Source organism: Olea europaea, unplaced genomic scaffold (assembly GCF_002742605.1).
Source record: "Olea europaea var. sylvestris unplaced genomic scaffold, O_europaea_v1 scaffold1741, whole genome shotgun sequence".
Taxonomy (NCBI): domain Eukaryota; kingdom Viridiplantae; phylum Streptophyta; class Magnoliopsida; order Lamiales; family Oleaceae; genus Olea; species Olea europaea.
The window spans coordinates 141,021-150,864 of NW_019235122.1; the positions used below are offsets into that span (position 1 = coordinate 141,021).

At 35.0% G+C, this 9,844-nt stretch overlaps 1 protein-coding gene across 1 annotated transcript; it reads left to right on the forward strand.

Annotated features, from left to right (window-relative positions):
* Nucleotides 1-493: 493 nt before the first annotated feature.
* On the forward strand, nucleotides 494-9,738 carry LOC111377899 (RNA polymerase II transcription factor B subunit 2). The gene is made up of 15 exons (XM_023001048.1): nucleotides 494-635; nucleotides 1,226-1,393; nucleotides 3,608-3,676; nucleotides 3,780-3,873; nucleotides 4,161-4,261; nucleotides 4,337-4,385; nucleotides 4,457-4,516; nucleotides 5,389-5,457; nucleotides 5,735-5,818; nucleotides 5,926-6,009; nucleotides 6,278-6,363; nucleotides 8,301-8,391; nucleotides 8,919-8,999; nucleotides 9,238-9,312; nucleotides 9,398-9,738. The coding sequence occupies exons 1-15, from the start codon at nucleotides 523-525 to the stop codon at nucleotides 9,533-9,535; spliced, it is 1,362 nt and encodes a 453-aa protein (XP_022856816.1). The 5' UTR covers nucleotides 494-522; the 3' UTR covers nucleotides 9,536-9,738.
* The last annotated feature ends 106 nt before the right edge of the window (nucleotides 9,739-9,844 follow it).

The window sequence follows — 9,844 nt, forward strand, 5'->3', positions numbered from 1 at the left end:
ACTAGATAAAACATATCCCTCAAATTTTCAAAGACACATGGAAAAATGTGTCAATTGACACCTACACAGACAGAAAATGACAAATGTCACGTCCAATAATGTAGGTTGAATTTCTCTTGAAAAAGTGATGTCCCTGGGCAATATTTTCAAAGAAAAGGGGGTGTTTTGGTAACCAAGGGAGTAGACAGACAATGAGAGTGTGGTTAATATTTCTTTGATTTTTCCTCTATTGGAAGTAGTTTTTGAATTTTCACCAACAAGCCAGATGTCCAATAGTAACAATGGAGGTCCACTCACATCTGAAGGATAATGGGTGCATTTTGTGTTGCCGTTGACTACTATTGCAGTGTAAAATCCGTACGGACCACCAAAAAATGAAATCTCTGAATCCAGATAGTTAGTAGCTCTATAAATATGAGATCAGATGCCTTTGCAATCAGCTATTCTCTTTCTACTTATCATTTATCTTTACAGGCGATGCCCTTATAATATTTCAAAATCTATTATTTTCCAGAATAAAAGATGCCGCAGGTGAGAATGGTGGCAAGAAATTTTATGGACATGGTGGCATCATTACCTGCATTGAAGCTGGACAAACTCTATGAAAATTCTTTCATTTGTGAAGCAATACTCAGGTAAACCATTATGTGCTTGTTTGAATGTGTTTTTCGTTCTATCTTTTTTTCGATCAATTAGCAAGTTTAATGCAATTCTTCGCATGTAGTTCAAGTTTTCTGTGGACGAATTAAGTATAACTATAAAAAAACGCTACCGTTGATTCAAAATTCTGATTATAGTTTTTTCTATTCTACCATTAAGAATGTTGCACAATTAGGAACTCCGTAAATTTTCTTTGAAATTGCTAGGAATTGCAATGGCTTGGAAGTAGTCTTCCTATTTATGTCGAATGAAAAAAGATTGTAGTGGAGATTAACCCCCTGTTTGATAATCATTAAAATAAAACTCTTTTTTTCTCAAACTCATTTTCAACCACATATTCTCACACTAAACCCAAATTTTTTTCCTAATTTTTAACACTACATTCTCCCAAAAATAAATAAATAAAATAAAATCATTATTCCAAAATTCATTTTTCCCCAAAAAAACTATTTTTAATTGTTGTCAAACATGGGCTAAGTCATAAGTAGGAGCAGGCAAGTAGCTAACCTAATATCGATGTTTTGATTGTTGGATATTAGTTTTCCCGTTTTGAATTTATACCTAGATCGTTGCCCCCATTGGCAAAGAAATATGTGCTCCAACTGTTGTACATAGATGGACCAGTGACGGCGAAGTTGTTGGAAGAATGGGTACTTCCTGATGGGGTTTCAAAGCACAAAGTGGCCATTGATCGATTGATACAGCTGAGAGTCTTGAGTGAAACTCTTGATAGGTATCACTTTTATTTTCATATTTGTTCTCTGTTTTAAGTTCTCTGAATGTTCACTGCCAGAATATGTTTCTTCATATACAATTCCTAGACTATGTTGTTCAAATGGTACTCTCTTAGCGAATTTATTCACTAGTTCTCTTTTGAATTTTGAGGTTCAGGACATAGTTGTTATTGAAATTGATTCTTACCTCAAAGACAAAAATGGAAAGTCCTTTTGATTTCATTTAGTTCATTTTTTTATCATTTTCGGTGTCAACTCTTGTTTCTACAATGTGGATTACCTGAGCATGTACCCTATATGCACAATTGCACATATATCATTAAAAATGAGCGAAATGGTTGAATTTCTTTCCAATCATAGAAAGATGGCATTTGTTTACAAAGTGAAACCTAGCTGCTAATCAGATGACTAAAAGTTGTATATAGGCGGATGGAGAGGGGGGCTGGACTGGACTGGGCTATAGCCCAGCCCTGCCCCAGCCCAAAAGCAAATTGGTTTCTGAAGTAAAATGAATGTTATTATCATCATGAGTTTAACCTTTTAAACTAAATCTCATGTGACATAGAGCATTTTTTATGGTATGTGTTTATTGAAAAAAATAAATTTCAGCCTTCCCTATCATATCTTTCCGCCCCTAAGTATATTCTTAGCCAAATGAATTGAATAATGCCTTGCCTTTCCAGGATGCTAAAGGATTGAATTCTAAAGATTGAGGCCTTTTACTATTGACACTAGTCATTGTCTTATTGTAATAACTTTGTTTCCTTATACGTAATTTGCTTATTGAGTGACCCCACTGGAAGAGTTCCGTTAAGAAAATAAGATCACGTGGAGGTGGAACCAACTAAGATGATAAATTAGGGACATGTTGTCCCAAGTTAACATGAAATAAGGCGATTGCAAAATATTTGATTTTAATTGAACTAGAAGAGATTACGTAAAAAAATTAGATGAGATCAAGTGGAATAGGCACCAACAAAGATGTTAATTTTTTTACATGTAGATCCAAGTTAACATGATATGAAGTGCTTGCAAAAGATTTGACTTTATTGGAGCTTTCAGGAAGGGTAGCTATGAATGGAATAGAATAACGAGAAAGGACTCATTCGGCTGATCGAGTTTGTAGGAAATGGCTTAGCCTTCTATTGATGTAGAGATAAATTGGCTTCTTGTATTCCAGTTATGCAATCTAATACTGCAAAGTGGTGCCAGTCCATAAATATTAGTCCCTTCTTTGCCTGAATTATCGTCACTTGCCACTATCCAGTTACCTAAAGCAAGATGTTATGTCATTAACTAAGAGACAAGCTGGAACCTCTGTAGTTACTGCCTAGTCTCTATTTTCTGAGGAGGATAAGTGGTCCTAGAACTACATAAAGTAGTTTCCATAGCCAAATCTGCAGTTAATTAAATTGAGTTTCCACTGCCTCCTTTTCTAATTTCGCCTTGCAACATTTACAAAAAATTCCACTTCTTGACACTTTCTTTATCTCTTTATCTCGATAACTTTGTCTAATAGAAACAATAGGTACCTGAGTTACTAAATTTTGAGGAGTCGGTATCAATTTATGCCGAAATGCTCCACATATAGTTCCTCGAACCACATTTTCTAAACAAACCACAGCCATGTATTAGTGCTCACATCTTTACTCTAGTGGATGGTCATGAACTATTCAAGTGTGTTTAGAAATATATGCCCCCCATTTGTTAGTATACCCAGACTCTTGTTGTCTCTCCACAGTCCATAGCATACTGTTTGCTTTAGTTGAAATTTAAAGCTGTGATACTCATCCTAGAATAGTTGGTCAACATCTATGGCTATTCATTTTGCTTTGTGGATTGCATGAATAAAGTTTGTTCTATTCTTGATTTACTTGAAAAATTCGTAAAGGATATTATGCAAAACAGGTAATTCTTTGGGAAATAAGTGACTATCTTGTCTTGACAATTTGACTGTCTTTCATCTTGTTCCTCATTTCTTGAAGTATGGTAGCCATGTTTGATGCTTAGAAATTTGTGGCTCTCCTTTTTCTGTGCAAAAGCCAATGCCTGTGATTTTTTTTTCTTTTTGTAAGGCATGTTATGATTATGTATTTAATTGTTATAGTCACATTATTGATGTCTGTGACTTCGCTCAAACAGTGCTTGAGTCCATTTTNNAAAAAGTGATTTTAGTCCTTTTTTTTTTTTTTTTTTTTTTTTTGTTGTGGCAGGAAAAAAGAGGCTACTTACAGATTAAACCCTACATTTCAGCTCAACCTCCAGAAGCACATATCGCACGGGTAAGTTTTAGGTTTCAATACATCTGTAGCCTTTGTTCACTCATTTATGAACAATATGTTTTGAGGAATAAATGTGTGGGCCTATAATATTTGGAATCTGCAGTGGAATATTACCTAGAGAACCGATGCCTTCGAACGTCACAGTGAGGCTCCCTAGCTTGGAAGATTTAGATGCATATGCTGTTCAACAATGGGAGGTATGAATGCCATTATATGTTACAATTGTCTCTGTCGTATTGCATGAGTGTTTTATAATAGAATCAATAAACCTTGCTCACATGGAGATATACTACCAGTCAAATATCTTCTTCATCGTCCCATTTTATTTTTATTTACATTAGTAACACTTTATTGGATGTGTACCAAGGCAGATGGCCTGTTTACGGATTGAGTCAATGTCATACAGTTTTCATGTTTGGTCGCTCTGCAGTTTCCATTAAAAGTTTGGGCACTCTTTTTTTAACTTGCAAACTGTGGCAATCAGTGCTTCTTGCTGCATCTTATAAATTCTGCTGAAGCTGAAAAATCAACAAATATCAGCTCTTCAATGATGAAAGTGTTCCAACGCTGCCTTCTGAACCAAAGGTAATTCTAATACTTGCATTTTTTTTTATGCAGGTCTTTTCATGTAATGATACACTAACATTGGCTTTCTTACAGAGATGACCGGGAACCCCCAAAATTGACTGAGAGTGGCTTCCAGTTTTTGGTAGGAGTGCAAATGTACGTTAGTTGAAAATCCGTTTCTTGGTAAAGCTTACTGATAAGTGTCTGTAACAGCTGATGGACACAAGTGCACAACTTTGGTACATTATCAGAGAATATATAAGTAACTCTGAGGTATCCTTCATTCATTTTTTGTCATTGGTTTTCTATTCTTCTAATTGATCTGGTTCATAAGACCATTGGAACCATCAACTTTTAGACTGTAATAAATCTAAGTTTACTTCTACCTGGAAAATCTCAGATGCCAAACTAGAGTCTTTCATCTGGAAAAGTCTTATGTATTAACCTAGTTCTAACTTCTAAGTCTTATGTATTAATCTAGTTCTAACTTCTAAAAATGGAATTGACTATGTCCATATGTTAACAATTTTATGGATTTGAATATATTGGCTTGATACGTGTTTTTCCCGTTTGGTTTGTGGGTTGGGACCTTTCAGGAGTGTGTCGCTGGATAATAAAGGAAGTGTCAAATAAGGATCCATGTACTCAAAAAGTTTATCGGGAATAAGGCTTAACTTATTGTTGGTATTGGTTTCACGCTTGGAGGGGAAGTTGAGAGAGTTTTACATGACTTTAAATTCTGAGAATTTTGTTTTAGGTGTTACTTTTTAGCATTTCTGAATGTCATATAAGTTGTGCTACATTTTCCTGATTTTTGTTCATGTATTACAGTGTTAGAAAATAGATGGTTGATGCATGTATAAAGATGCTTCTATTCACTTGGGCAATAAAGGCTAGAACAGGAAGGGGTACACCAGCATTAATATGCCCGGACAAGGTTGCAAAAAAATTGGTCAGGTTGATCATTTAGTAAATGTAATGTAGGACCAAATGGAGTAGCGAAAAGGGTATAATGTAACCGCCCAATTCATTAGGCATAATGAATAGCATATTGTTTTAATTGTGCGTCTTGGAGTGGGGGAAAAAACCGTGTGAACCTATTGGATTATGATGCATCTGTTTTGGATTTTCGCATTTTGATGTAGGATCATGGCGTGGATACAGCTGATCTTATAGCGTTCCTGCTGGAACTCAGCTTTCATGTGACTGGCGAGGTATTAGATTCAGATTTTTTATGCTGGTGTAATTTGTATTATAAGATGTATTGTATGTACTTAGAGTCTTTGTTTCATGGGGAAGCTTGGAATACTTGAATTCGTAGCCTATAATTGTCCAGATTGCCTTTCTGATGCATTTCTGGGGCTTTTCCTCTTAATCCTTCCAATAGATTTAGCAATTCAACATAGAGAGCCATGCCATGAAGAAATAAATAAAGCAAAAAGTGGAGGTTCATCCCTCACATGGTCCTGAATTGAATGATTGCTTTTGTAGGCATATAATGTGAACACTTTGACTGATGTCCAGCGCCAAATAATAAAGGATCTTGCAGATTTGGGATTGGTCAAGCTTCAGCAGGTGGGATCTGCTCTTCGCCATTTCAATTGCAGTTCTAACTATTGCTCATTAGACCTTTATAATTCTTGCCGACCATTTTGTATTAAACACTGATAATTGTGCTTCAGGGCAGGAAAGAGAGTTGGTTCATACCCACCAAGTTGGCTACAAATCTCTCCATTAGCTTAGCTGATTCATCTTCAAGGAAACAGGTAGTTTGCATAGAATCATTTGCCTGCTTATCAGGCAGTCAAGCTAGCAAGAAGTTCCCTTCAATTGTTGTGTTGGTCTGAGCAGAGAACAATGTTTGATTCCATTGTCAAAATGTTGGAAACTTTACACGCTATTTTATTTTATTATTATTTTTTTTTTTTATGTTTGTTTGCCGAGTTGAATTCTAGTCTTCTTGTGACATGGAGAAGAAACTGTTTTGTAAATGATGTCCTTTGTTCCCTTTTGGTTGCGGTTCCATTTCATCAGGGATTTGTTGTCGTGGAAACGAACTTCAGGATGTATGCATATTCAACATCTAAATTACACTGCGAGATCTTGCGGCTCTTCTCAAGGTATGCCATTCGCTTGCTTTAATGTGTGCCAACTGAAGGTGTTTTTCCTCTTAAGGAAGAAAGATGACTGATAAATCCTGCCTCTGTGTGTGTCGATGAATATGTTGTGCTTATTCCTAGTGTAGTTGAATTCTGCATCCAGTATTTGACTAAAGATATAAATGAGCACGTTTGTCTAAATTTAAAATGTCACTTATAAGTCAGTTGGTATGGTTCAAAATGAATGGTGTTTTTATTATTTAAAGTTGAAATTGAGCAAGTAGTATGTTATGACAGTAATGGAAGAGTTACCTTAGAAGTATATAACAATTTTTACCTAAATGTAAAAAAGTAGCTGTCCAAAGGTTTGCACACAAAAGGTACCTAGAAGTGACCTTTACCCCTTTGTAAGCTTAGTCAAACTAGCTTTATGAATCATTGTGAAGTTGTTAGGGCAAATTTATATGAGAAGTGCTCAGGACTTCATTTGATTGTCTAAATATTATGCATGCATTTAAAATATCCCGACCCAAGATGATGGTATTGTTTGGCAAGCTACTCACTCCCGGTTTAGTGGGAACTGATTTTATCAGGACTGTCAAATTTTAATTTGGTTGTTGAAAATCTAAATGCATTTGTATTATAGGTCTCGCCTAGTTATCGATTCCTTGTAAAATACAGAAATCCCCCTCTTTTTTTTTTTCCATGCGAAACGTTTCAATTTATTTTGGACAATTCTAACTTTATGAAACAAAAACTGGTTACTATTGAAAAAAATTAGGTGTATTTTGACTATATCTAGTCTGATTTTGTTTCTAAAGTTCCAAGAACATAGTATTTTGAAAGCTCTGCAATTTCTGGGATCTGAACTTCAGCTATTTTCTTTGTTTGTTGAGTGTATGTATTTACATGATTTTTTTTCTACTTTAACATTGAGTCAAAGTTAAATGGACCTAAAATTTAGGAACTTTAGTAAATTGTGCTAAAATTTAGGAACTTTAGTAAATTGTGCTACAAGATGGCGATTCAACTTTTACACCATATAGAGAGAAACCAGCTGTTAATCTACTTAAGCAGGAAAATAGCAAACATATTATTTTCAGATTTACGGGTTTAAAATGCCTTTAATACTGGATAATTATTGAGTTACGCTCACTAAAGCTTCAGAAACCTAAAAAAATAAAAATTCCAAACTTCTAAGTGTGTCAAACATCACTATTAATCATACCTTTTTAAGGATCTGTAACTTTTGTCTAATTTTCTTACATGTTCATTGAGACCTGGCTTATAAGCACTTAAAAGCTTAGCCAATCTGTGAACGAGTAACTGTAGTCAGAACTTTGGCTTTTTATTGCATCTTTTATTAAATACTCACGTTAGACAATTATGAGCATGTTTACATGTCCACATATCTTTTCATTCTCCTCCTCCTCCTCATCATAAGTAAAATAAGCACACTTATAAGCTCACCCAGACATGCTCATTAGTTAAAATTGATAGTCAATCAGTCCTTTTCATCATCAGGAGAATAGGTGGTTCATAAACTCAACTGTAACTCAACCTTTTGCTGCATCAGATAGACTTAGTTATTAGATTTGACTTTTGAGCTTTGGGAGAGTAGATGAGAAAGAAATGGGGAAATGTTTCTGGTTGTTATTATTCTGAGGAAGATATGTTTCAGTGGCTGATGTTGGTGCTGAAGAGTGATATTATGATCACAAGTAATTGATTCGAATCTGTTTTTATTGGTCTTTGAAATTTGTTATTGTGAATGACTGAGGGTGGAGGCCCCTTAGGATCGTGTGCTATTACGGGAAGTTGTAATATTTTATTATGGGATACATTTGCAACAAAGTCAATATTAGTCTTTGTTTTTAAGTTGACTGTTCTCATTTAAGTATCACTGTGACGGATATCATTTCTCTCTTTATGAAGAATAATTTATTCTGAACTTACAGGATCGAGTACCAGCTTCCTAACCTCATTGTTGGTGCAATTACAAAAGAAAGCTTGTATAAAGCTTTTGAAAGTGGCATTACCTCAGAGCAGGCAAGGATCAAGTTCTCATTGTCTATTTAGGCCTTCTAATGTATCTTTAGTGTTGTCTGGGTTGTCATTTAACGACAACTATAGCTCTATCTTTGGTTTAACTTTACTCCTTGTTTCTACATATTCTACCCTATGTATTTTTGCTACAGTGAGTTTCGCTTTCAGATGTCTTCTGCCTATTTATTCTTGCATCATGATAGGGTTGAGAAATTGCAAACCAAGATCTGTGCTTGGCACGCTGGAAATTCGTCACTACTCTGCATCATGATAGAAAGATGAAAGACTGCTTAAAAGTTCATTACTTATTTTGCAACAGAAAGAAATTATGATTTTCTTTCAGACGCTAAGGAGTCCTCTTCATTTAACCGTTTATTGGTTTGTTCGGATTTGTAACTAGGTTTTCTAATGAAACCTAAAGCCTCAATTTTGATTCATTAAGTTTCTCCTTGTCGGTGAATAGTGGGTTCAAGATTTGGACCACCAGTTTAAGTTGTTTTTAATTTGAAATTGAATTTTGGCGATTGCAGATAATTTCTTTTCTCCAGCAGAATGCACATCCTCGAGTTGCAGAGAAAATACCCACAGTACCAGAAAATGTTACTGATCAGGTTATTGCTTTTTATCCCAGATCTAATTTAACTTATTTTTCTTGCTCTTTCCGTTATACTTTCCAGCTCCATTGTGAAAATTAAATTTCCATCTATGTTTTCCAACTAGCAAGTTATTGTGAAAGATTTTTTCAAATGATTCTAACTTTTGATGGTACTTGAGTCGATAATTTTCTGGCTAGTGCTGTATCGGTGATTGGGAAATGGCTACTATTTTTCTTTTTTGATGTAAAACCAGATTAGGTTGTGGGAGTCGGATTTGAACAGGGTGGAGATGGATCCTGCTCATCTTTATGATGAATTTCCTTCGAGAGTAAGCAGTTCGTCTAGCATTCTTTACATGAAGATACTAACGCGTGGGTTTTCATCTTGTAATATTCTTGTTCATTGTCTCGTAGGATGTTTTCGAGTCTGCTTGTGATTTTGCACGAGAGTATGGTGGTTTGCTGTGGGAAAATTCTAAGAAGATGCGTATTGTGGTGAAAGCAGAAATATATGCCCAAATGAAAGAATTTCTTCGTCGACAAAAGGAATAGTCCATATGCTGAATTTCGATACGTTAAAAAGGGTTTTATATTACAATGAGTCAGCTCTAATTTTTCTTAAATTTGACAAGAACGCCCGACGATCTTTCCGGTGTCTACTATGAAAGTTTTACAGAATTTAGATTTATGTTCTGTTGCTTCCTACCAAACAGCATTATAATTTAATTTTATTTAACTGCCCTTCACATTGCACATTTTGAGCATCCCTTCATGTGATTTGAAATTCTATTATAACAAGAATATAATTCCTAGTCCTACTACAGTTATATTAACAAAAACCAACGACTCAAGCGTCTATAT

Coding starts and splice junctions, on each gene's coding strand:
- LOC111377899 (XM_023001048.1), top strand. CDS start 523: ATGCCGCAGGTGAGAATGGTGGCAAGAAATTTTATGGACATGGTGGCA. Junction 5,819..5,925: donor GATTGGTCAAGCTTCAGCAG/GTGGGATCTGCT, acceptor ATTGTGCTTCAG/GGCAGGAAAGAGAGTTGGTT. Junction 9,000..9,237: donor CAGAAAATGTTACTGATCAG/GTTATTGCTTTT, acceptor ATGTAAAACCAG/ATTAGGTTGTGGGAGTCGGA.